This window comes from Phytophthora infestans, genomic scaffold (genome assembly GCF_000142945.1).
Source record: "Phytophthora infestans T30-4 supercont1.36 genomic scaffold, whole genome shotgun sequence".
Taxonomy (NCBI): domain Eukaryota; phylum Oomycota; class Peronosporomycetes; order Peronosporales; family Peronosporaceae; genus Phytophthora; species Phytophthora infestans.
This window is the reverse complement of record NW_003303723.1, coordinates 1263193-1290542: the sequence shown is the minus strand read 5'-3', so window position 1 is coordinate 1290542 and position 27350 is coordinate 1263193. Positions and strand designations below refer to the sequence as shown.

Here is a 27350-nt window from a genome sequence, read left to right as displayed (position 1 = left end):
GCTGGCTTTGAAAGCCACAGGTCGGTGGTTCAAATCCACCCGGGCGCAGCCCTCTCATACCATGAGTAGTCCGTTCTCGGACTGACGTACGGGCATCGCCCTTGTAGCTCAATGGTAGAGCTCCGCCCTGTCAAGCCAAAGGCCCAGTGTTTCGATCCCCGTGCGGAACACCTCTTTCGCTGTTACAGCGCATCCACATTTGAATCATGCTCATCGAGCAAGTTTGTTTCAAAACAACTATGCGTCTATCGAGACGCTTGTGCCTGAACCCTTGTTCAGCACCAACACGAAGCACCTGCTTTCCTTTCGGGACGCATGTCCCTAACACTACGAGGTCTCTCCACCTCCTGCTCCCGCTGCGAGCACCGGCTCATACGTACGAGCTGGCTGCTGCAGCCACTGGTCAGAGCCTGAGCTCAACTACTGACCTCATCGCTCCCCACTCTAGTGGGAGGCGCCCAGCGCCTGGCGACGCTGTCGCACGCCATGGTGGCGCTTTGGCACATGATGTGCCCGGTCGTAAGCGTCAACGACGTCAGGGCAATCTTGCCGGAGGATAACCTCAAACTCCCATGAGTTCTGTGAGTGAGCGTAACCCCTCCACTTCACTAAGTACTGGGTACGACCCTGGCGTCTACGCCACGCCACAAGGCGTTCCACGTGAAAGTGGAGCTCACCATGCTCATCGAGCAGAGCAGGAGGAGGCCTTGCCTCAGCTGGGCTCTCGCGGGGAGAGTCAGCATATGCCGGAACGGCGTCTGCGTCCATACGACGCCGGCGTCCACGACGCGAACGTTCACCGCCCATCGGTCGATCTCGAAGAGATGATCCACCTTGTGGATAGGTTAGAGCCACCACTGTTGACTCACAACCAGGTCTCGGACCTTGAGCGTCCAGCTGCTCGGCTGAACGTTCAGCTTGCCTTGCTCCTGCATCTCGAGCACTTCGCTCCGCGACCTGTGGCTCTGCCACATGCTGTTGATCAGCCATCTGTGGATCCACCACTTGCTGTCGTTCAGCCTCCCGTGGCTCTACCACCTGCTGCCCTGCAGCTGTCCGTGCCCCAGCCACCGTTGGTGCCAACGCCTCCGCGCTCACCTGAGCAGGGTCTTGGTATGGCTTAAGCAAGCCGACATAGAAGACCGGATGCGTGCGCATCTTCTTCGGAAGGTTGAGCGTATACGCTAGGCCCCTTCTGGCCACGACCTTGAACGGTCCTATGAACCGAGGTCTTAACTTCGTCTTGAAGACTGCAGACACTGCATGAGTAGGTAGGTTTTTAGCGTTTAATAAAACTTGGCCACCGACCTCAAACCTCTCAACATTGCTTCTGCCCTTGGCATCTGCATGTTCCTTCTGCGTGTCTTGGCTTTCAGCCATAGCGTCGCGTACTTGACGCATTACGCTCAGTCTCAAAGAGACAAAGTCATCGACTTGCTTGCGAACCGCAACAGGGCTGACATCAGCTAGCCGCTCGGCTATCCCTCCCCCACCAAGCCCTGAGCCACTGCGCGGCGGCGTCAGTGGGACGCGAGGGTTAACCAAGCCGCTCACATAGAACGGAGTGTAGCCTGTCGAGGCGTGCACTGCATTATTTAATGCGAGCTCAACGAGTGGAAGCATCTGGCTCCAGCGTTTTGGCGCCTCAGCGCATACGCTTCGGAGGGTATCCTTCACAACGCGATTCACGCGTTCGGTTTGACCATCGGTCTGCGGATGGTCCGCCGTGGACATGTCCAAACGAGTGCCGAGCACTCTAAAGAGGGACGTCCAGAACTTCGCGGTGAAGCGCGGATCTCGATCCGAGACAATTGCCTCAGGCAAGCCATGTTGGCGAAAGACTCGGTCTAAAAACAGCAAAGCTGTACCTTCACCATCAATGGTGTCCGGCACTGCCGCTAAATGAGCCATCTTGCTCAATCGGTCTACAAAGACCACTATACATGTGTTTCCTGCCTTATCCTTGGGAAGGCCAAACACAAAGTCCATACTCATGGACTGCCAGCATCCCTTGGGGACAGGCAAACTCGCCAATGGCGCTGCCGTGCTCGGCGCGGACTTTGTCCGTTGACACGTCTCACACGTGCGTACATAGGTGCCGACCCACTTATACATCTTGGGCCACCAGTACATCGAGCTCACCGAGCCATAGGTCTTCTCCCGACCTAAGTGCCCGCCCACGGGCGTATCATGAACCTCATAGAGGATTCGATACTTTAGATTATCATCATGAGTTACGACTACACGAGGGTTATCCTCAGCGTCGGTGCTGTAGTACAGCAGGCCGCCATCGAGTGAGTATCGATGCAGCCTCGCGCGTAAGCGCCCAGACAATTCCTTGTCAGAGTCTTTAACCCTTCGCTCCCAAGAGCCCGTAGCAGCGCTACGCACATGTCGTCTTGTGCATACGCTCCGCGTATCAAGTCAGGCACTGACGACGTCACTGTCGTGACATGAGCTAACTCGTAGTCCGGCCTGCGCGAGAGCGCATCGGCCACTACATTAAGCCGCCCCGGCTTGTACTTCACCTCGAAGTTATACTCGGCAAAGAAGGAAAGCCATCTTGCCATTCTCTGAGAGATGAGGCGACTGTGTCGCAGTGCGTAACGACGCATGATCAGTAAAGATCACAAAAGGCTTAGAGCCTAGCAGGTGTACCCTGAATTTGACTAGAGCATACTTCATTGCAAGTAGCTCTTTGTCATGAACTGGATAGTTCTTCTCTGCAGCTTTGAGCTGGCGAGACTCAAACGCGATCACGCGTTCACGCCCTTCGGCGTCTGCTTGTAGTAAAGCACAACCGATTGCAAAATCGGAGGCGTCACAGACGACGCTAAACGGACTATCCGGGTCCGGTAGCGCAAGGATCGGAGTCTGGAGAAGGCTCTCCTTCACAGCCTCAAAGGCTCCGTCGTGCTCGACGTTCCAGCACCATGGTGCGTCCTTCTTAAGGAGATCTGATAATGGCCGAGCCATCTCCGCGTAGTTCGCACTGTACTTGTGCAAGTAATTGGCTAAGCCTAGCCACTTGCGTAAGTCTTTTTGGTTCTTGGGAACCGGCCAGTCCACGATGGCCTTGACTTTGGCAGGATCTGCCCGTAAGCCACGCTTCCCAATGAAGCACCCGAGGAAAGGTATCTCCTCCGCGCCAAAGACGCACTTGTCCAAGTTGGCATACAACTTATTAGTGCGCATGCACTCGAGCACCGCTCGCAAGTGGTCAATGTGGTTATCCACGTCTGACTTTCCGTGCTCGGCACGACTATGGACGAATATATCGTCAAAGTACGTTTGAGCGTACGCCCGGTGGGGCCTAAACAGCTGCGTCACAAGACGATTGAACGTTGCTGGTGCGTTCGACAGCCCCTGGGGCATCACCAGCCACTCCCAGAGCATACCGCTCGGAGTACTCACCGCTGTCAGCGGAATGTCGCTCGCTCTCATGAGCAATTGGTAGTAGCCATCGACCAAGTCGAGCGCGCTGTACAGCGTACAGCCTACCATGTTGTTCTGCAGAACATCCTTGCGAGGAATCGGCGTTTGCGCCGGGATAGTGGCCGCATTTAGCTTGTTAAAAGCATGAACTATGCGCCACTTGCCGTTCGGCTTTCTGACACAGAACGTGGGTGTCGAGTGCGGAGACTTACTCTCACGCACCATTCCTGCCTCGTGCTTCGCACGGAAGAATGCGTCAATGACGTCACACTGCTCTCTCGGCAAACGCCATTGCCTTGTTACGCAGTATTTGGTTCCAGGAACCAGATCAATCTCATGACACACGCCTCGATCCGGAGGCAGGCCCGTCGGTGGGTTTTTTGAGACAACGTCTCCATACTCCTTCACCACCGGGTAGAAGGGATCCGAAGGATCTTTGAGGACCGCCGATCCACTTCTTGCGCTCAGCGCCTTCTTGGTGTCCTCTAGGACCGCGTCGTCCACGACGGATGAGGAGTTCAACTCCTCCTCAGGTCCCAGCAAGACCACCTCAGCTAGCTCGCCTGCCTTTAAGGCTTCGCCGAACTCGGCAATGGACATCTCGTCCAGCTCTAGCAGAGCATCTGCAGCGGGCAGAGTATCAAGGCTGATATCGCCTTCTACCTCCCCCGTCACTCCGTTCACGAGTGTATACAGCTGTTCACAGCAATCACGTGGAGCATCACCGCTCGTCACGTTGGACACATCGTCCGACGTCGAAGACGTCACAGACGCCCTGCGTCTTCTTCTCCTCTCCCTCCGCGACCGAGCCCGGCCGGATGAGGGCGGTGTGGCGACATCTCCGTCACCACCACCGGGTGCAGCAGCACCATCACTCCTCGAAGAGGATACAGTGTCTCGCAAGACACTCGGCTGAAAGCCAAGAGGTTCTTGACCTTCACACAGTGAACTAGGTGTCACTTCACCTGCATCTCCTGGGCCACGCCCATGATGCCTCGACTCGCAGTCGACCGCGACCCTCGGGTCACGCAGCGGTAGGTCATCGACCAGATTCATACCACTCAGTGGATTACGCGCCACTCCGCGCTCGTCCTCACCAGGACCCAGCAGTTGGTCATTGACCTGACCTGCACCGCTCCGCGGATAACGTGCCGCACCACATACGCCCTCAGGGCAAACAGCAACCTCGTTGCTAACAATTTCGGACATACCAATGTCCAGCACTACGGCCGCCTCGGCCTCGTGCTCGCGCCAAAAGCGCTTCTGCTTCCTAGCAGAGGTGGGTTCATGATTCACCAAAGCTCCACTAGGAGCAGGGTGCGACGCACCCAGCGTTTTCGACTTCCAGTCGATCCATGGCTCATGACGTTCCAGCCATGCCATGCCAAGGATGAGGTCATACCTCGCATCCAGGTCTAAGATTGAACAGCGTTCCACACTATCGAAGTTCTCAAACTTCACTCCAAGGTTGACAGAGACCTTCGACACAGTTACCAGTGTCCCCGTCGCGAGACGGACAGAGATCGTATCTCTCGTTGGCACTTCCAGTGCCTCAGCATACAGCTGACTCCCTTCCAGGGTGGAGCGACGGGCGTAGTTGCCCGATGCTCCCGAGTCAATCAAGACTCTCCATGGCTTTGCAAAGCCCTTCACGTTCGCTTGAACGACCAGCAAGCCCGGCTTGCACACACTCTTCTCGTAAGAGAGCTCAGCTCTCTTCGGGGCTGAGCCCCGTTGCCCTCTACCTCTTCGAGGCACAACAGAACTCAGTTCTTCCCCAGTAGGCCGCCCCGCGCCTACTGGGAGTTGCCCTTCCCGGCGATGACCCGGAGGGTTGGCTCGCCGGAGCCTCGCGCTTCTTGCGCAGAGGGCAATAGGCCCTCAAGTGCTTAGTGCTATTGCACACAAAGCATCGGCGGATGCCGGCACGCTGCTCCGCAGCAAGAAGCTCCGCTTCTTCATCTTCAGCATAGCTGAGGTCCATCGGCTCTGGACCGCTCGAAGAGCTTGCGATACCAGGTGCTTCAACCAGGTCGCGCCGACCTGAAGCTGTGCTCGGCATTCAATGCCACATCCACCGCCTCCTTAAAAGAGTTAGGGTGTACACGGAACACTTCCGTTCGAGCTGCGCTCACACGAAGTCCCTCCATGAACACGGTCACGCTGACCAGTTCCGGAAGAGGGTCCGCCGCCATTCCGGCGATAGGAGTTCTCAACTCTTGGACATAGTCCAATAAATCCTTCTTACCCTGGCGGATAGCAAGGAACTTTGACCGGATACGGTACGCCTGATTAGGCGGCGCGAACACGCGCGAAAGCTGTTGCTTCAGCTGATCCCAAGTGGGAAATGCAGCGTCAACAGACGTGCCGCACGTTAGTGCCCATTCGCGAGCGCGACCTCCAAGCCTGGAGATAGCCAGAGCCACGCGCTGATGCTCAGACTGGAGCAGGGCCGATCCCATGGCCATCTCGACCTCACGGGTCCAGAGAAGGAGATTCTCTCCATCCTTCCCCTCGAAGGTTTTTACGCTCACCATGAGCGGTTTCAGTCTCATGGACTCTTCACGCGTCATCGACGCCGCCGCCGTTGCGGCGCTCATCTTCTCTTGGACATGCTCCAAGAGCGCGTTCTCGTAGCGGGAGAACGATTCCAGCCTGGCAGTGACCGCCTCTGGACCTTGCGATGCAAGATGAGCCACGCCCTCCGGGCCAAGCAAGGACATAAGCTTAGTAAGCGCGTACTGCTGCGCCGGGGGCAAATTCGCGAACACGGGGTGTTCCATCCTCGCAGAGGATATAGTCAACCGACTCAGGAGCGGGATTGACTACCAGTGCTACCAAGTGCAGCGGGGCTGCCGTAGCTTTAGCGTCAGAGGAAGACGTTCGACTCAAAGAGTCACTGATACTAAGTTCCTTATCCAAAGGACACTTACAGCCCAAGACCAGGGCTCAAAGTTAACACCTTAACTTTTATGCTTCAAAACCAGAAGTGTTTTATTTACTATTATTGCGGCCAAGCCGCCTAGGGGTAAATGTATCTCTTTAACTATCTAGCATAGTTAAACCTAATCAAATGCATAACGTGTGGCTTTCAGCCAACGTACTGAGAGACCTTGTTAACTCTCCAACTTATGTACTGAGAGTTTGTTAACTCTCCGGGTACTTCATACCCCTGTGTGCTCCACACCATGTAACCCCGTTACAGTCCGGATCGATGCGTACACCTTGTCGCCCGACAAAATCTTCAACACAGGAAATTTTTGCTGCGCAAATAGTGGATTTTGATATCTTGAGGAAGAGCTTCTTCTCGCGACATTTTTAGTATACCCGTCGGACCGCAGCTAAGTGAGCATTGACATCGGTTTCCTTAGTGAAAACGTAGATATCATCAAAATAAGTGGCGACGTTATCTCGCAAGCCCTCGAAAATCCTCTGTACGATACGGTTGAATGTTGCCGGCGCGTTACTGAGGCCCATGGGGACAGCTATGTATTCGAACAGTCCATCCGGGGTCTGGAACGCCGTGAACGGTATATCCTTGGTCCTCATCTTCATCCTATAGTACCCCGAGAGTAAGTCGAAGCAGCTGTACCAGTATGATCCACTCATTCGGTCGAAAATCGCGTCCTTTTCGTGCCATGGGCGTTGATTGCCGAATTGTTCTGGCATTCATCGCTCTGTAATCGTGTACCACGCGCCAACGTACTGGTTTTTAATGCAAAAAGTCGGTGCCCCGTGTGGCAATATGCTTGGTCGGATTAAACCAGCACGAAGCATTTCCTTCACCCACTCGCGTAGAGCTCGCTCTTGATCTGGACTGAGTCGCCACTGTGGCTTGTATACGGCACCTGTGCCTGGCATAATTTCCATCTCGTGCTCGCCATGGGTGGGGGGCCCTGACGGCAATATCGTCCTACAACTATCCTCAAACGCGCACACGAGCGGGTAGCCGGGTGTGCCTTTAAAACTTTCCCGATCTGTCATGACCTGACGAGTATGTTTCTCGAGATATTTTGCTGCCTGTGCAAACTTTACTGTCACCGCTTCCTTGCCGTCTTCTTTTAATATCTCCGTGTACAGCGCGTTGATGGTCTCCTACGGAATGATTGCAACGAACTCGACATCTTTTTTTCGGATGAATTTGTCCGCCTGTTTCAGCATGATATGTTTTGTGAATCCGAAACGCGTGCTGTAGTAATATCGCCTTTATCGGCAAACAGGTCGTTGGTGGACCTGGGGCCTTTGGTGCTGTCCATGCAGCAGTCCCTGGTGTTACCTCTTAAAATGAATGCTTCTCTAGAGAGTACTCGATCAGTTTCCCAGTCGATAATGGGTCTCGCAAGCCGCTTCCATGGCACTCCTAGCATGACGTCACACTGATTTGGGATATGACACAGGTAAAACTCGAGCTTAAACGCTGGTAATTCTCCACAAAGACAGTTAGTTGAATGGTTCGCTGACACACAGACTCGGTCTTCCCGTTAGCTTAAGCTACTTGCATTGCGCCATGATCGACAACCCCTTCATCCACCCTGCTGCTCCACGAATTTCTCTGAAATTCCACAAAAATTAGCTCCCTCGTCCAAAATGCTCGAGCTGCCGCGGATATCGTATCTTTCTCGCAGCGTACCGTCTTAATCAGATAGCGCTCAGGTGCTAACTTATTTTCTTCGTTTCCAGACTGGAAGTACATGTAATTGGCCTTTATGCCAGGATCAAAGACGCGATTCTGGGCATTGGTGCTGGCTATGTTCGGTCTTGAGACACCATCTTCAAGACCCGTTAGTTTAAAGCAGACTTGATCTTGGCAAGGTCCGTCTGAATAGCATTTAACACTTCCCACATTTTGTCGTTGTCGCTTGTCGTAGCCAAGTTACAATGTGCGACCACTGCTGATGCAGCTCCGAGTCGCTTTTCTCCTCCATCTTTAAACCATGCCGGACGCAGCTCCGGATGCATCATCCAACACTTGTCTTCTGTATGTCCCTTCTCGAGACACCGAGACGAGCCACATTTACCGAGCTCATTGCTCTTATTTTTGAAAGCAATAGCTTTTTTGTTTGAACCCGGATAAGGGTTCTGGCTTCCAGTCGGTTTTTCAGCTGGTACATCGCGAGGGTTAAATGATCGGGCCGCATCGAACAGTTCGTCCAGTGACTCGTGTATCTGGGTCTTAAGGAGTTCCCTTATCTGGTTCGAGCGCAGGCCCTTTTTGAATTTAATCATCTTGTACTTTTCGGATACATCATTGCTGCGACTCATACGCTGAAATTCGTCGATATATGTATCCAAAGATTTACTTCCTTGGTCGCAATCGAAGAAGTTCACAACAAGGTCTTCTTCTGGGTATCGGGTCACAAATCGCTGCTTCATATTTTGTACAATACGACTCAAGCGTCGTTCGCCCTTAGAGTCTTGCAGGAGCCACTTCTTTGCGGTCCCTTTTGTATGGTTTAACATGAGCTCACCAACACGCCAATCGACTTAATCTTGACTCAAGTAAAGACCGTATGCTGCGTACCACGATATCATGTTGAGCACGTACACGTCGGAGTTTGTCGTCGTCAGTACCACCATACACCGGTGTTTCTTTTTGCTTCATTGATACTCGACTTTCTAGCTCCAGATTGGTGAAACTGGGTGCGTTGGGCGGACTTGATCCCACAACATCCCACTCTACATACAGTTCTTATTCGTTCATGTACTTGCGGTTGTTAACTGATAGATCGACGTTCTGCGAGGTGGGTTTTTGTATTTGAATGCCTTGTCGTAGTGCATCCATTTCTCTTCCTAGCGAGGCCAAGTCGGCTCTTTGCTTGGCCATTTCTTCATCACTTCTAGTTGCGAAACTCTGAATCTGGTTAACCACCTAATGAAGCAAGGCCTGGTTTGCCTTAATTTGTTCCATGTTTTGGCTCTGTCGTTGTTCGGGTCGCGTAGCGAATACCGCAACAGCTTCGGTCATACTTGTTTGGTCTCGTGTCAGCGTGTGTAGTGTTTGTTCTAGCGCTTCTAGATTTGACAAGACCAGCCGAAGTCGATCTATCTCGTCGGCGTCAAGTGGGCAAGTGTCTCCCGCTTCTTCGAATACACTTCCGACGTCGCTCATCTTGTTGCCTTCTACTTCAAGGTCTACTATGTTGCAAATATGGTAGATTCTCGTCCGAATGAGACCTACGTTTCGGGACACCACAAAGCGGTAGGAAGAAGCGTAGAGTTGGAATCGGGCGGAGGACTTTGAGGGGACTCCAACCTGGCGAGAATTAGTTTGTAGACGTTGTCGGCGAGGACTTGCGTTGTAGATCGAATAATTCAAAGTGTATTTTGTTTTAGTTTGTCTTTCGTCGACTCTCGAGGGTCGCTTGCTACCAAGAGTCGCTGTAGTGGTTTCCGTCTTTTTGCAAAGTCGTTTCGATATCTCTTACCGGGTAGTTTCGCAGCTGCTTAAGCTTCGCGGAACGGATTAGTTCCGTGACATACAGGCTCTGTAGTGGAGCCGAAGCGTTCCCTGCGGATTTGACCCGCTGACATGTTTCACATGTTTTTTCACGTATCGGGCGACCCACTTGTACATGTGGGCCCACCAGAAGACCTGAGAGACCGACCGAAAGGTCATCTTGCGGCCCAAGTGGCCACTGGAGGGCGCGTCGTGCATCTCCGCGAGGATATCGAACTTCAGATCCTCATCGCTGGGTACGACCAGCCGCGGAGGTTCATTGGGCTCTATTCGGTAATAGAGGAGGCCATCCTTCAACTCATATCGGTGGAGCTGGGAGCGCTGTCGCGACGAAATCCAGTCGGATTTCGCGCTCGTTCCTGCCTTAATGAGCTTAATGATAGGCGCGACAGCCTCATCGTCCCGATACGCCATGCGTATCCGATCATATAGATCCGTTGTCACCCGTGTGATGTGGGCCAACTCGAAGTCAGGACGCCGAGAGAGGGCGTCCGCAAGCACGTTGAGCTTGCCCGACTTGTACTCGATGCGGGAGTTTACTTTGCGAAGAAGGATAGCCACCTCGCCATCCTTTGGGAGAGGTGAGGCGAATTTGTCGCCATCCTCCAGGATGCGTGGACTGTGTAGATCACGATGGGCCGAGAGCCCAGAAGGTGAACACCAAACTTCACAAGGGCATACTTCGTTGCCAGGAGCTCCTTGTCGTGGACAGGGTAGTCCCGTTTGGCGGTTTTGAGCTGCCTGGCCTGGAACGAGATGACTCGTTCGTGTCCAGCCGTGTCGGCCTGCAGCAAGGCACACCCGATGGCGTAATCGGAGGCAGTGCAGACGACGCTAAAATGCTTCGTCTCGTCCGGCAGGGCCAGGACAGGGGCCTCGTGGAGACTGGCCTTGATGCTGTCAAAGGCATCCTGGTGCTCTTGCTCCCAGTGCCAGTCGACGTCCTTCTGAAGGAGGCCCGACAAGGGCTTAGCAAAGCCCGCGTACCCCGCGCTGTACGTTTGAAGGTAGCTGGCCAAGCCCAACCACTTTCGAAGATCCTTCTGGGATCGGGGCGTTAGCCATGCTGCTATGGCCTTGACCTTGTCTGGGTCAGCCCGAACGCCCACGTTGCTTACGAAGCAACCAAGAGCTTTAATATCTGGTGACGCGAAAACGCACTTGTCGATGTTGGCGTAGAGCTTGTTTGCTCGCATTACGTCCAACACTCGACGGAGGTGTCCTAGACGCACCTCCATGGCCGTCTTGCCTCCCTCGGCACGGCTATGGACGAATATGTTGTCGAAGTACGTTTGTACGAAGGTACGCAAAGGGCGGAACAGTTGCGTCACCAGGCGATTCAACGTCGCCAGGGCGTTAGACAAACCCTGCGGCATGACGAGCCACTCCCAAAGCATGCCGCTTGGAGTGCTCGCCGCGGTGAGCGGGATGTCACTCTCTCGCATCAGGATCCGGTAGTATCCGTCTACCAAATCCAGCGCACTGTACAGTACGCTCCCGGCCATGTTGTTCAACAACACATCCTTTCGTGGGATTGTTGTTTGGGCCGGCACCGTTGCGTTGTTCAGCTTGTTATAAGCGTGAACCAGACGCCACTTTCCGTTCGGCTTACGAACGCAGAAAGTCGGCGTCGAGTGCGGGGATTTCGACTCCCGCACCATGCCTGCCTTCGCTTTCGCGGCGAAGAAGGCATCAATGACCTCGCACTGTTCGCGCGGGAGAGGCCATTGCCTCGTAACACAATACTTTGTGCCGGGAACGAGATCAATCTCTTGCCGTACGCCTCGATCCGGTGGGAGTTGGGTCGGTGGGTGTTTGTTCACCGCGTCCGCATACTCCGTCACCAAAGGATACACCGGATCCTTGGGGTTTTTAAGAATCTCAGAACCCAAGCGCGCCTGACGCTGCCTGTTCAGGTCTTCCAGGACGTTCTCGTCCAAAACGGAGGAGGAGTTCAGCTCCCCCCGAGTTTTTTTTTGTCTCAGGTCTCATGAGTACCATCTCGGCAGACGTTTCAGCCTTGAGGCTGGCCAGGAAAGACTCGACCGTCATTAGCTCGAGGTTCCGTATCTCTGCGACCTCTGGAAACGGTTCCAAGTGGACAGTAGATATCTTGACGGGTAAACCGGTCTCGCCATCGAAGATTTAATAACACTCTTCCACCGGCCTTGTCGGAGGAACCCGGGCCCTGGACTCCGAGTTGCTTGAAGCGACGTCGTCGACGGCGACCGTGGCGTGGAGCTTTGCTACCCACGTCTGGGGATGTCGGAGCGCCGACATCCGAGGCACTCGTGGCCTCGTGGGGTACTGTGGTACCCACACAGGAAGCGTATTCGACACCTTCCCCTTCGGTCAAGGTCTGGGCGACCGTGTGTGGAACTCTTTTACCCACCCTGAACACGCTATTGTCTGTGTTCGGGACAGCTGCAACTGTCTGCGGAACTAAGTTACCCGCTTGTGGACCTAAGTTACCCACTTGGTCAGCGCCTCCTCTGGGCGCTGCCGCCATCAAAACATCCTCGGAGTCGTCATATACGTCGACGACTCCCAAGCATCTGCCGGATGCTTTGGTACCCTGGCAACCCTTGCGGGCGCCCCGGGTCCTGACAGAGGTGAGTACATGACTCATTAATGCTCTGTCGGACTGCGCAGGGCGGCTGGCTCCGATTGCCTTGCCTCGCCAGTCGATCCAGGGCTCGTGCTTCTCAAGCCAGGGCATGCCCAGGGTCATATCATATGGATCCATGTCGAGAACAGTGAGATGTTCGAGGCTGTCAAAGTCTTCAAACTTGACGGCCAGATCCACTTGGACGTTGGAGGCAGTGACGACCTTCCCGTCGGCCAGTCGCACTGACACTGTCCCGTTGCCCTTGATTTCTCTCAAAGTATCGGACAGCTTGTTGCTATTACGAGCGACCGTCTGGCGGCGTGCGAAATACCTTGACGTCCCAGAACCGATCAAGATTTGGTACGCGCCACCTGCGCACCCTTCCCGAAAACTTAGTTCTTCCCGAGTAGGGCGCCCCGCTCCTACTGGTTCCCGGCGTTCCCCTGTCCCCGGGATCCTGGCTTTTGCTAGCGACCCTTAAGGACGGGCTTGGGGAAAGACCGTCTGTTGAGTGTTTCTGCGGGACCATCGCGCTTGAGGTGGCCCATCTTCCCGCAGCCGAAGCAGCGAATATCACGCTGTTTGGCGGACCCGGATTCCATGGGAACTGGTCCGGTGGAGCTTGACCGGGAGTCGACAAGGAACTCCCAGGCCACGCTGAGGCCGGCGTACGCGCCTGGCGATGGCTGTACACTTCCTGAAGAGCCACTTGAATCGCCTCTTTAAGGATGCTTGACTGCACCCGGAACAGCTGAGTGCGCGCGGGGCCCACTCGAAGGCCGTCCATGAGCACAGTCATCTTGATGTGTTCGCTGAGTGGGTTTGCCACTAGGGACGCCGTGAGCTCCCGTATCTCTCGGACTTACTCGTGTAGCTCACGCCTCCCTTATTTGCACGAGAGAGAGCGCGAGCGCTGTCGGTACTCGTAGTTCGCCGGAAGGAACGCGGCTCGGAGTTGCCTGCACAGCTGAGTCCAGGATGTGAAACATCCAGGGGATGTTGCCTCCCGTGTGTACAACCAACGCTTAGCACGGCCGCTAAGGTTGGAGAGTGCAAAAGCAACACGAAGTTGCTCGGTCGAGATCAGAGCCGCGTCCATAGCGAGCTCTACTTCTCGGACCCACAAGTGAAGGTTCTCGCTTTCCTTTCTTTCATACGGCTTAACCTTCAGCCGTATTGGCTTCGAATGTGGTGGATTTGCTTCCGCCGCCGGAGCCTGCAGGGTATTCCCGCACATGCGCGATGAGCCCCTGCCCGTACGCGTCAAACACACTGATGCGCTCGAGCTGCTCGGCCGGTGTTGACACCACCAGGCTCTGCAGGGCCTCTATATCGAAGATGCCTGCCATCTTCCGAACCGACTCGAACTGTGAGTCGTTCATATGGGAGAAGTCCTTCCTATCCATGGCAACGAACTTACGAGAGGTTCAGGTAGTCTACCCACGGTGGCGTGGATTGACTACGAGTGCTACCAAGTGTGACGGGGTCACACAGCACCTTGCGCTAGAGGAAGTTAGCTTCCGACAGTATACAAACCCTTAGTGAACGGCAGTTCACAGGTCCCCTTTTATCAAAAGGGAGCGAAGTGACCTTTTTAAGGTAGAATGTAAACTGGGTATATTTATAGGTAGATAAAGCTTGGGTCAAATACAAACTATAAGCCACCTTTAGAAAAGCAATCTCATCAGCCAATGGTTGGCTTTGGACGACCTTGGTACTTTGTACCAAATATCCCGAAGTATGACGTGTCACACGCCATGTAACTAGGGGTACACTTGGGGATACGTATTCCGTTACACGGTACCACCGACGCAATCTCACTTGGCTTCGCATACACCTCAACTACCAACTCTCGCAGCCTTAGCCATGTCTGACGCTTCTCTGATGCTCTTCCAACGCTCGAGGATCAAGTTCTTCCCAAAACCATTAATTTAGTAACACGACCAGGTTTTGATGCAGATATTTATTTTTCACAGCCGCAGTACAAGTTATATGTTTGCAGATTTGCGATCTACCACGCAGGTATATATTCTCATTAGACAAAAAAAATAACTTTTATTTTGAGTAACCCTGCACGCGAGGTTCAATGCAGTGTTTCTCTTCTACTTCCGCTCTGAAGTTTAAATCAACACAAACAAGAGTAACGGGGTCCCAAATCGGCACCGCCGACTTATTCGCAACACCCGTGGCCCCCTGGATAACCGATAGCAGTGTTGCATCCCCAGATTTTTTCTCTAAAAGCACCCAATGCTGCAACGAAAACAGACACAACGTGAATGCATTCACCGCCTCAGAATCCGCAAAATTGTTGTTGCTTAACGTTAGCTCCTCGCCTTCCTCCTCTGTGCTTACACCTACTCTATCGTATCGAACGCATTTGTCATCTTTGTCCTTCAGACTCGTACAAAATGTGTACTTTAATACGTTACGACCCAACCGACTACCTTAATAAAACACAGAGGAAGGACGTATCATCGCATTTCCAGACATCACTTAGACCAGCATGAGTGACGCATCCTGCTTTTCACGGTGAAAAATCTGGATCACTAAAATCTGCTTCATTTTGATCACGAGGAAGCACACCAGCGGCTCGACGGCCCAATAAACCCAAAACCAAATTCTACCCCGTTGGTTCAGAAAACCATTAAAGGAAATGGCAGCAACCCCATTTGGATTTCCAGTTCTTGAAAAAGGTTATTGCTCTCTTTTTTCTGTATGATGTCTCCCCATCTTCACAATCGGATCAGGACCAATCGATAACCGATTCACGCTTACGAATTGTCCGGTGAATTGGGCTATTGCTATCCTGAGTGCGAGCTGCAGCATGCGAAGCTTATTCAGTCCATAGTCAGTATTTGTGAGCAGCGCTCTGGCTTCATCGATTGCTAGATATCAAAAGTCTTGTTGCTCACAACATCCTTGGGCTCATTACATTAACTTAATCATTCTCTCTGATGCGATATCATCCTACGACAAAAAAGATGCCTCTTCCTCTGGGAATTATTTTGAGATGATGTCCTCCATTATTTGATTCGGCTCCGTCGATTCGAAGCCGAAAAAGCCCGCTCGCATCTCTGGCGCTGTTATGTTTAGCTGCAATACGTACGTGACGTTGCTACACCACGTCGGCACGGTGAGTTCAATTGAGCCGCGACCTCCAAACTTGCTCTTGTTCTATAGTGGATAATTTCAACGTAATTACTCAGCACGTCCACATTGAACATGGAGTTCAGGCTATTCATGCTTCGTAAAAGAGTCAACTTGGCCACATTCGGGTTGATCATTTTCACAATCTCGAAGGGTCCAATCTTGCGAGCAGTGAGCTTAGCTCGTTTTCCATCAATATCTTAAGTCACGTAGGCGGATGAAATGCGAGGAGTTTCCAGCATGACTAAGTCCCCTTCCTTGAACGTGATCGATGATCGCTTCTTGTCATAGTACTTCTTCTGACGTTCTTGGGCTTGAAGAAGATGCCGCTTTGCCAAATCAATGATCTCTTGAAGGTTCTTGGAACTGTTTCGCATATTCAACAGTTCCACGCTGAATTTGAGTCATGGTACTGGGATTGCTCAAAGGAATCAACGGATTCCGTTATTTGCGTCTAGTATCAACTTCAAAGGGCTACATACCGGTAGATGCGCTGACGAGAGTAGCATGATCATACTCAATCGTTCTGATATTATCTGAGCAATCACGTCCGTGGTACGATATCATGTAGCGTACTGCGTCTTCCAGAATCAGATTCTGACGTTCGGTTTGTCCATCGGCTTGGGCACGGTAGGAAGTTGTCATGTGCAGACGAATTCCCATTAGCTTAGCCAAGGATGACCAGAACTTGGAGATGAACTTGGAATCTCGATCGCTGATGATGATGGATGGTAATCCGTGATGGCGAACAGCGCAATCAAAGACGTGACACGCAGTCTTCTGTGCATCATCCGTCCGGTTGTACGCACGATACTTCGGGTGCTTGGATTACTTGTCGACTATAGTCACGATGGCATTAACCCATTTGAATCAGGTAACCCATTGATAAAGTCCATAGATACGACAGACCAGCATTCCTCAGGAATCGGAATGGGAATTATCTTGCCATTCTTCCGAGCATTGCTGTGTTTCCAGCGAATGCAAGTTTCACAACTTTGCACATAATCGCGAACGTCTTGATCCAAGGTGAGCCAATGGTATCATTGCGAAATACGAAGGTACGTTCGATGGGCTCTAGGATAAGCAGCGATATTGGAGTCATGGAAGCAAGAGATGATGGAAGTTCGAAGATGATTGTCCCGAGTAAACGGGGCACACAAGCGTATCATCGTCTGAGACTTGCGGAAAGGTAAACCATTTTGTTTGGATGATGGTTGTTCCGGATGTTTAAAACGATCTTCGTAGTCTGGGCAATTGCGTTATCCAGCCGCGAATTCTCTGCCAACGGAATCAGACCAACCAAGCGAGCTCCAATTTTGAGCTTGTTGTGTCACATTGGTGGCCACAACAATATTCTCAGCTGCAGCGACGGTACGCGGGGTTTCCACTGGTACATGTCGGTAAGCTTGAGCCAAGGTCGGAATAGGGCGCGTGTAGTAGCCAGCAACATTTCCACCACGAAATTGAGGGCGAGAGGACGGTCGAGCCAAATGTTGGTTAAGACTGCGGTAATCGCGTCGATTTGTCAGGTTTCGAGCTGCACGGGCATGACAGTGCGTGGTACACCGATGAAACGAATTTGTATTGATAGCATGCTCCGGGGATTGACGCGACAACGCATTGGCAACCACATTGAGGTGCTCATTTACGTGATGCAACCTGAACGTAAACTGTGTGAAAACGTCAAATAGCGAGCCAATTTTGCTGAAACCTTTGGGTGGTGCAAAACTAATTTGCAAGCAGTGTTGAATGTGTAGATATCGAATTCACGACCAAAGAGATAATGGCGTCACTTATTCAACGCTAATTTAATAGCGAAGAGTTCTTTCTCGTGTGTTGGCCAATTGATCTCGTGAAGACCCACTTGCTTCGAGAAGAAGACGATCGGATGACTTGACCTGAATAAACTTGAGAGATAACGCCACCAGCACAGTAGCCAGAGTCACCTTTTGTCACGATATAACGTTTCTCGTTATCCGGTATCTGCAACACGGATGATTCTTGAAGAGCGGATTGAATTTTCCTCAAACAGACGAGTCTGCTCTGGATCCCATCTCCAGACATGTTCTTTCCTGACAAGAGTACCAAGCGATAATGACGTAATCACGGAAAGCGACGATAATAAGCCTGCGAGACCCTAAAGGCTTTGTAGTTGCTTTTAGTTTACTGGCTTAGGCCACTTTGCAATCGCGTCAGTCTTGCTAGTATCAACAGCAAGTCCTTTGGCAGAAATCGTTTGGCCTAGGAGCTTAGATTTGGGCTCTCCAAAGTGCTACTTCGAGTGATGGCAGGACAACTTCTGTCGACGTATAACCTCGAAGAGAGTTTGAATATGTTCAAAATGCTGGTGGGAAAGACACAAATGATATCAAAGAAGTCAACAATGAATCACTACTTCGCAAAGAGTCCTCATGAGGCGAGACCAAACACCAGGCATACCGGCTAATCCCATAGGAGCTACACAGCACTGGTAAGTTTTAGCGTGCATGAGAAAAGAGGTATACCTGCGACGCTTTAGCGCGATACGCATCTGGTGATTTCCTGGAGCAAAATCTAGAACTGAATAATTGACACAACCAGACATCTGCTCGACAAGTTCATCGATGCGAGGCATTGGAATCTTTGGAACAATCGACTGTGAGATCACATAGCGATAGTCGATGACATAACCGATAGGCAAAGTCGAGTTTCCAGAGCGTACTCACTCAAGGCGAGACAGCTGATGTCCAGCAGCTGGATCTTTCTTTGGAATCCCAAAGATGTTGGACACCTAAGAATAATCAGAAACTTCGATCTATCCTTTCTTTGGTTTCTCTGCAACGAAGAGATCCGGTGCATCCTGCTCGGCATTAGACCGGCGGAACGGAGCATGGTTCCGCTGGTATCTTGTCGGGGTATGCATCTTGGAATTCGCGGGCAGTGTGGTAAACGGGGCTGCCAGACTTGCGGAGCGTCTCTCACGACTGGGCCTTCAAGCGCTCTTCCCGCGCTGACTTTGGCTCAGTGCGAGGGTACATCAACGTCACCCATCGCGTTGAGACGCTTCGGAGTCGCGTAGGCATCGGTGATCAAACACACTTGTTCGATGTCGCCAGCCTTAGGGCCGCGCAGACAATTCCTCCAGGAGAGGTCTGGTAATTTCATGATCGCCGCCGCATCGCGAGGAGGGCTCGCGACTTCGATCATTCGGGTTCGACGTGGACCGCCCTCGACGTACTCGAGTACGCAAACGGACTCCGTCTGCGACTGATCGCGCGACCGGAAGCTGTTATGGGACTTCAGGCAACGACCCTTCGACCTCCTATTCGAGCGCTCCGCGCCACTGCTCGAAGTCGGCGCGTCGCTGTCGCTAGAGAAAGAAGCGGCACTCAACGATGAACCATCACCCTCCTCTAGGCGCAAAGATACTCTATCAACTGCGCTGATTTCATGCGGGGGTTGCCTTCGCCCGACCGTCTCGTTATCGCCCCCGCGACATCACGGGAGTACGCGACTATCATCTGCACCAAAATTTAGCAGCACGTCACAGACCATTCAGAGAGGGGCACCGCTCACTCTGTGTAAGGCGTGCGGCGTGGTAGACTCGTCCACGACTCGGACGTGTGGTCTATCCGACGGAGCAACCACCTAGTGTGTGAACACCTCGCTGACGCCAAAGTCACCTCGATGCTTGACAGATCGGGCCATTCAGTCGATCCCCGGTTGGTATCGAGCCAGCCACGGTATTCCCTAGATGCAGTCGAACGCGTAGTTCATCTCAATGACCAAAACCTCGTCCTTGCTCCGGAATACATCGAACGTGTACAGCATCTAGACGACGCGCCTACTGCGGGACGCAGTGCGGCCTGCCGTCCGCCAACGTGACGAAGACATCGCCAGTTCCGTTTCGGACCGCGATTCCAAGGGGAGGGAGAGATAAGCACAATGCCCGAAAGAAATTTTCGATGCCTCCGAGTCTAGGAGCACGCGGAAAGGACGTCGTGCGCCGGCGCAGTCAAGACTGACAATGATCAACCTCAAATCGCCGCGGGCAGTGGTGGCATTTGGCTGTGCTTAAAGCATGGAGGGGCTTGGAGGCTTAGCTGTCACAGGTCGGTCCGAATCTCCGTTCCATCCAGCAGGGCATCCCGCACCTACTGATCCCGTTTGATTTTTGGGATGGCAAAAGGGGACACTTCGTCTTCACTCGAGACACCCGCATTAGCGAGGACCGGCGTTGGCGCTCGGCAGATAGTCGTGCGGTGCCCAGGCTTGCGGTATCGATAGCAGATCAGTGGAGTGTAACCCCGACTGCTACGGGAGGAGAACCGACCGCGGCCCTTCGCAGCCTCTAGTGCATCAGGCTACTCGAGCATGCGACGACCGAGATTAAGCGTACGAGGAAGCCACCGTATAATCTTCACGCAGTGCGAGAGTCAACTCTTCTTCAAGGGTTTTGGGCTTGGCGCGAGTGAGACAGTACTGCGCCATATCTTCGCGCATATCGAATACGAAGACGTGGACATGAGATGCCATGTCTATCGGGCTCGTGATGACGCGTGAAGCCAGGTGTCGTGGCTTCTGAACGTAGTCGCGCATTGTCATATTCCCCTATTTTAAGGTGAAGAGCACTGCTCGCATACGCGAACCGTCTTTCGGTGGCTCCAACGCAAGTAGGGAGACTCTCGAGAGTCGGGAACGCGTTTGGGTCGACTGCAAACTTGCCGAGGGCCAATTCCTTAGCCTTGCCAGACAAGCGGGACCAAAGAAAGTTGATCTTCGATTGTGGTGCTTCGATCAGCCGCGAAGCGATCGTGATGTCAATCTCACGGAGCCAGCGATTCAGGGGCAGCCGGACTTGACCAATACCGGAGTACGTCGACGTCTCCATCTTGACGGCGTCATCCCATGAGGAATGTGAGGTAGTTCATACTCGCCGCTTGACATCGGCGACCTCCCGTTCCTTGAACGCTTGAACAGCCTGACGTTGCTGCTTGACGGTTGCTAAACTGAGCAGCCACGTGACGACGAGCTCGCCGGACACGTCGGCCAGCCGATGCAGGGCTCCCACTCACTCCACGTCAGAGGCGGGTAGTTCTCGTGTTTGAGGGTCATACTTGACATCCGGACTTGGCCGTCGAAGACTTGGTCGTTGGAAGGACTAGTAAGTGCTACCAGGTGTAACGGAGCCAGAGCAACCTACTGGCATACACTATTAATATGAGTAAGCTCGCAATACTGAACTTAATACCTTAGAATAAGGTAAATTCAACTCTGATTTAGATTAGATCCTGGATGAAGACCCTGGCCTTTTGTGAGCCACTCAATAATGTGTCAATTGCTACAGGCCTAAAAGTTTCCCCTTTTCAGCCAATCCGATAGAGACAACACAGCGCGCGCTATCCGCGTGCTTTTGCATCTACTTTGTTATATAAAACTATGTTCCTCTACCTACATTTGTTACTTAAATGTTGCCTGTCACAGGCTTAACTGGTTCGCTGTCGGGCTTGCGGCCAATGGACCAGGTGCCAAATGTGCTCTCGCGCAGAGTGGGCGGTGGGATAAAACCTCAAGAACTTAGTGGGGTCTGGAACGAAATCCCCTTAGCACTTACTGGCAGGATAAAGTCCCTCAAGCTATAAGCTTCCCCCTAAACAGCTCCAGGAATCTCGGGCTATCTGTGTATATGGGGCTTGCTATCTACTTATGCAAGCTAAGACGAATACACGCAGCGTACCTTGAGTAACGCGGCGTTCCGCGGCTTCCGTTTCGAAAATGATAGCAAAACGAAATTTTAACGATACATTTAAGTACGATGTGTAGACAACATACATTGTGTACACCACATATTGCAATATTAACAAATCGACGCAGCCTTCGCCGCTCTCGACAGCCAGTAAAACGCACGCATTAGCGTTACATAAATTAGCCCTAGCCCGTTACGGACGGACGTAGGGACAGATGCACGTATCACGCCTGAGTACGCTTCCGTTGAGTCGTATAAGTGGTTGGTGTACATGATCATCCTGGCTTCGTGGTTCCCTACGCACCCGCGGCTCACTGATTATGCGATCTCTCTTTAAGACATTTTTCTCGTCCGTAGAAGGGATCGCTTTCGTGGGTGCTAGCTATTCCGCGATTCCAAATGTTTACGTGGGCTCCACACGTTTCGTGATGCATAATCGTTAGTGGCCCATGGCGTCCCATCGTCTGTACCCTGATCGATTGGTGCTCTTTCGTCGGCTCGGCGTGTCCACGTAATGTTGCAGTCGCGTCGCTCTTATATCACGCTCTCCTAGTGTGGCTGCGTCAATCGCTCTACCGTGGTGTCATGGTGTAACTCAGGCGTCTATGCTATCGCGGTCGCATAGTGTACAGCAGTCGCCCGTGTTGCCGTGTTCTACCGTGGTGTCGTGCCATGCAGCTAAGTACTTTGTTTTTCGAAATTACGTGCCCCCCCCTCCCCCGAGGTTTGGGGTTGGTCCACTGCTCAAACTATTGTGATGTGGCGGCTCGTCTGTCGTCCGTGTTATCGTGTCTTACCGGAGTATCGTGATGTGATGCCCGGTGAGCGTCTACCTGATATTGTGCTCCAATGCTCGGCGTTTTCCCGTTTATGGTCTCCCGTGGTCTCGTGTTAGTGGCTGCAACTCTAATTGAGGATGGCAACCTGCCTCAGCATCGCGATCTATTGCTCTTAACACGTGGGCATAGGTTGCTTCGTTTGTACGAGACCGACGTCGATTACAATTCGCTCCCATATCCCCTGTACGGAGAGAAGTGCTGGCCCTACATAGACGAGTGTGTGAGTGGCACCGAGTATCGAAACAAGAAGAAGGTGTCGACTCGTGAACACGTCGCGTTTCGCCTACACCAAAACGTGGACGATTAGTCCACTCCCCACCAGAACGGACGACTATTCTAACAGTGGTGTGGAGATCAGCGTGCAAAATGTGAGCAGGAACGTCTTCGGTGGGTGGTCGACAATCATAGAACACTTCGCGCAGATCAATACAGGTGTCTTTAGGACGGTTTGTCAACGAGGATACTTAGGCTCTGGCGAAAGGAGGAGTGCTACTGTCGGAATACGCCCGGGCCGAGAACGGATTGGTGTACCCGAACCGGAACGGAGAAAAGCAGTGGACGACCAATCCACATTTTTAATCAGGTTGGCAAACGTATCATCCTTCTAGTTACGAGCCTAGGCAGTCCATGGTCAATGTACAAGTCGTATCAAGATTCGATGGTAATTGTTCGGAAATATGGAGGACCCGACGTACTCCTGACCGGAACGTGCAACCCCAAGTGGGACGAGATTCTTGAAGCAATAGTTTCTGAGATCCTGATCGCTCAAGAATGCCCAGACATTGTGACTCGCGTATGGTATCAGAAATTAAATGCGACGCTTGACAGGTTAAACGATGACGTCCTGGGGCGAGTGCGAGGGCGGATTAACGCGGTCAAATTTCAGGCTCCCCTACGCTCACGTCTTAATTATTTTAAGGCCTCGCGAGTCTGAAAGTAAGCCTGATTCCAAGCCAGCAGCCACCTCACCCCGCAGCTTCTTGCAAAATCCAGCATAATATGTTGCACCACGTTGATGCCCAACGCGTGTCGATTTTTGATTCCGACGACAGCATTACTATATGATTTCTAGTCCACTAGTCCTCACTTGTTGCTTCGATATGCACCTGATCCATGCCATGGTCCTCGACTATCTCTTGGAGGGGTGTTTGTGTGTATTCATTTAACTCTAGCGGAAACTCCGTATATTTAGCGCTAAACGCAGTCAACAAATCGTTAAAAACCAAGAGACTTATTCGCGATTGAACTGCCAATGAAACGACAGTTTATCGTCCTTCAATTGCTCGTATTCCTAAGTAAAGCGAAGATTTTGCATTCCTCTTGGAGTGTCGTAAGGGTGGCAATATTGCATTGTCATATGCCTCGCACCATCATGCAGTTGGGTTTAGACGCCCGAGTCGGACTTCGATGTTGCCGATTCCAACGATAACCTTTAAAAACGAGGCAACGACAACAAGGATGACGACGCCATGCAGGACGACAATAACCCAACAGACAGCAAATTCAACTCCAGCAGCGCATCAAGCCACCGCCGCACGCTGCACCCACCCAACGCCTTCGCTAACACCATCGCTGTAGCCACCAAGTCGCGAATAATGCAGCTATTCTACCCAAGTCTCCCATTCGTCGAAAATACAATTTCAGACTGTGTCGCCATTTCCATTTCAACCGGCCTAAAAGTCCTGCGCCGCCCGTGACGGGTTCACGTGCCGAGGTGCATCTGTACGGCGCGACTATCACGTATTTCTACGCAGCACCGGGGCCTGAGCGCAATGAGCTTTTCCTGTCGTCAAAGTCACAGGAGGGATTCCCCAACCACGGCTCAGTAACTGGAACTTGAGCCAGCTGGATCAGACCGTAGGCTGACGAAAAGAGCCCCACAGTCGCCACTTTTGCGCTCGATATCCCGTCGAACATGTACCTGCACGACTTTGGACTCGTCAAAATTTTTGCTACTGCTCTTGCTACAGCTGTCCACATCGAGAACAAATAGGAGGGCGAGACCGCTTTCCAGACGCTGCTTCACACGTATTTGTCGGCGGACGATGTGCGTGACGGATCCGTCGTGGTCGAGGGCCTCAAGGGCCTCACGTACCACGACAAGGTTGCGGGTCAGGAGAATTGTGAGGAGCGCGACATGCTGACCCTCGACCAGGAGACGGTCAGCGTCTAAGCTAACGCCCCGTCGCCTGTCGTGGTGGCATGAAGCGTGCAGACGGCCACGAACAAGTCGTGACCGTTAAAAGGAGGGATTCATAAAGAGCAGCGCCACACAGCAAAGCGACGAGGTCGTGTGGAACCCGTGGATCCACGAGGCCAAGGGCATGAGCGACTTTGGAGCTGACGAGTACCCCACCATGCGCTGCGTCGTGTCAGCAAACAGCAGAAGGTCCCAGCTGGACAAACCTTCACGCTGCAGCAGGCCATCAAGCTGCCAGCACTGTCTTTGATGATGAGACAGCAGGCAAGTAGCACACGATGACAGCAGCCCAAATGGAGTCGACTGTCGTGGAATACTACCTTTAGTGGCGTTCTTGGTCAACTTTGTATTTGCATTTATTAATACTAGTTAGTGCTAATAAAAAACATCTTTTTCGGTGTGACCCTGTCTCCGTCTTCTCTCCAAACGCTCGCTGTTTTTAGAGCGAAACTCATGGAGCTGCTCAGCATTTTATACTTGAAGAGTTAGTTGCCAAAGAAGCAAACGATTGTAGCGATGAGTCTGAGCGCTCGAACACGCTCGACCACGAGTCGCAGCTCGTTGCCCCATGGCGGTGGTGGATCTCGACGCTATCGGCGTGTGGCGCACACGCACCAGGTGGACGACACGCTTTTTGGCGAGAAGAATCAACTGGCAAAGAACCGCAAGAAGGATCGTACGCTTCAGGCTGGAAGGTACGTAGGCCGATTATAATAAAAATGCAGAGAAGAGACCATTTACGAACTACTCCACGTTGATGACAGAGACATTGTGGGCGCCCAGTCAAGTGCGTCGTCCAACCAAGAAACAAGCGGGTCCGAAGACACGTCGTCATTTGGCCGCCATGTCACTAAACGAGCAGGAAGGAGAATGGTGACGAAAACCCCGATCGTGGTCGTACCCGAGGACGAATTGGAGCGCATCAAAGCAGAGACGAAAATCCTGACTGCGGCCGATTTGGAGGCGCTGGAGGCCAAGCGTGAGGCCGATCAAGAGCACCAGCGACTGGCATCAAAAGCTCGAAAGGAGCACATGCTAAAGCTCAGTGAGGAGGCAGCACTGCGCGCCCCCAAGAGCGAGATTGAGCAGATTTTCTCAGCTGAGAAGCAGGAAATCTTGCGTCGTGCTCGAGTGCAGAAGGACCAGATGCACGACAGTGTCAAGTTGATGAAGACCCTGGGTACTCGTGCTCAAGCCTTCACGATCCGTGACCAGCAGCTCAAGGTGAAGAGCGAGCTCGAAGACGAACACCACGTGTACGACGAGAAGATGAACACTTTGATGGAGATCGAGCGTCTTGAAAGTCTCAAGCGACAAGAACACCGCGATGAAGTCAAGAAGCAGAAACGATACGCAGACCGCAAAGTCCTCGAAGATCAAATTGAAGATCGTCGTCGTCAACGCCAAAAGGAGAGCGAGATCGTCGCCCAAGAGGCTCAAGAAATGCTGGCGAAGATCCAGCGTCAACAGGAACAAGAAGTCGAGAAAGAGAGAGCGAAGGCTTTGCGTACTCAACGCTCCATGGAGGAGATCAAAAGGTTTAACGAGGATACACTGAGACGCAAGCAGGAGGTACAGCGTAAGATAAAAGAAGAAGAAGATGCAGTGCATGCGTATCAAGTGAAAAAGGCCGAGGATCTCAAGCTGCGAGAGGAGGAGGAAGCGCAGAGACGACATGAAGCGGAACTTCGTTGTGCCAAGTTGCGCTCGATGCAGGAGAAAATGGCCAACGAGAAGGCAGAACTGGACGAGCTGCGTGCCAAACGAGCTGCTGAAGCGCGGGAACGACAGGCTCGCGAAGCTGACATGGCCCTGGCCAGGAAGCATAAAGAGGAGATGGAAGAACTACGGCGAGCTCGTGAAGCCCAGGCGCTGCATCGTGAACGTGCTCGTGTTAAAGAGGCGACGATGCAGCAACGCGAGTACGACTCGATCATGGTGCAGGTCGAGTCGGACAAGACTCGAGTCAAGGAGGAAGACGAGAAACGCAAGTTGGCCAGTATGGCTCATCGTCGCGTGCTGCAGTCTCAAATCGAAGAGAAGGAATGTTTGAAAAAGCTCTCGTTTATCAGGAAACAGGAGGAAGGTCAAGCACTCAAGGAGGAATATGCAAAAGAGCTGGAAAAGCTGGAGAGGATTCGGATGGAGGAGGTTGGCGAGCTAGTCGAAGCGGGTGTGAATCCGTTGTACTTGTCTGAGATGAAGGCCCTTGTCATTGAAAAGCAGATTCGGTAGACAAAGCAACAGACAAGCAAAGGCCAACCCTACGATATAACCATTTTATCAAGTATTTTCACAGTACAGTAGAGAGATCTGAATGAATTGCTTTAGGTCTTGATTATCTACATGTATCGGCTAAGACGAGAAGAGAACCATGCAGGGGTGAGAAAACAAACTACCATGGCAATATACCTACGCTAGTACAACAATGGGAACAAGCAAACCCGAATAATGCTAGACGGTTTAACAGATATAAACGTGAAATAACCAGTAATACTTGAACGATTTTGCTAATTCTGCGTAGTGCGTCACTACAATATCGCGAAGTATGCATCGCCAGAAGCTTCAGTCCACCTTGGTGCTGAGCGCGAGAAGAGGCTTTTGCGCTTCGACAGCAACGATTATCGCGACGATGACGGTGAAGAGGAAAGGGCGAATGGTGCCAAACTCTTCAACGTCGACAAGCTAACGGTGTATGTAAACAAAGCCCAGAAGCGAACTGCCAACAATGTGAGTGGAAGCCTCTTGAATTATTTTAAGAGATTGGAAGCATACGGCTACAACCCTGTCAAACTCGGTAACATAATTCCTGACGAGGAGTACGACAATCTCCGTATGCTGTACCGCAGCTGGTACTACCACAACAAGTAACCGGATGACTACAAGCTCATTGTGAACAATCATCTTCTCCACTGGATGGTTTGGCTTCGTAACTATTG

At 52.3% G+C, this 27350-nt stretch overlaps 3 protein-coding genes across 3 annotated transcripts; 2 read left to right on the top strand and 1 right to left on the bottom strand.

Moving 5' to 3' along the window:
- Positions 1–8217: 8217 nt before the first annotated feature.
- Positions 8218–8895, bottom strand: PITG_14742 (uncharacterized protein; the record flags this gene model as incomplete). Its single annotated transcript, XM_002898573.1, has 3 exons — positions 8218–8466; positions 8545–8738; positions 8823–8895. 3 exons carry the CDS (start codon positions 8893–8895, stop codon positions 8218–8220), a joined length of 516 nt encoding a protein of 171 aa, XP_002898619.1.
- Positions 8896–8965: 70 nt separating this feature from the next.
- Positions 8966–9590, top strand: PITG_14741 (uncharacterized protein; the record flags this gene model as incomplete). The annotated part of the gene is made up of 4 exons (XM_002898572.1): positions 8966–8976; positions 9056–9130; positions 9209–9238; positions 9314–9590. 4 exons carry the CDS (start codon positions 8966–8968, stop codon positions 9588–9590), a joined length of 393 nt encoding a protein of 130 aa, XP_002898618.1.
- A 15337-nt stretch (positions 9591–24927) lies between these two features.
- Positions 24928–26646, top strand: PITG_14740 (uncharacterized protein; the record flags this gene model as incomplete). The annotated part of the gene is made up of 3 exons (XM_002898571.1): positions 24928–25106; positions 25176–25226; positions 25278–26646. The coding sequence occupies 3 exons, from the start codon at positions 24928–24930 to the stop codon at positions 26644–26646; spliced, it is 1599 nt and encodes a 532-aa protein (XP_002898617.1).
- Between the last annotated feature and the right edge of the window lie 704 nt (positions 26647–27350).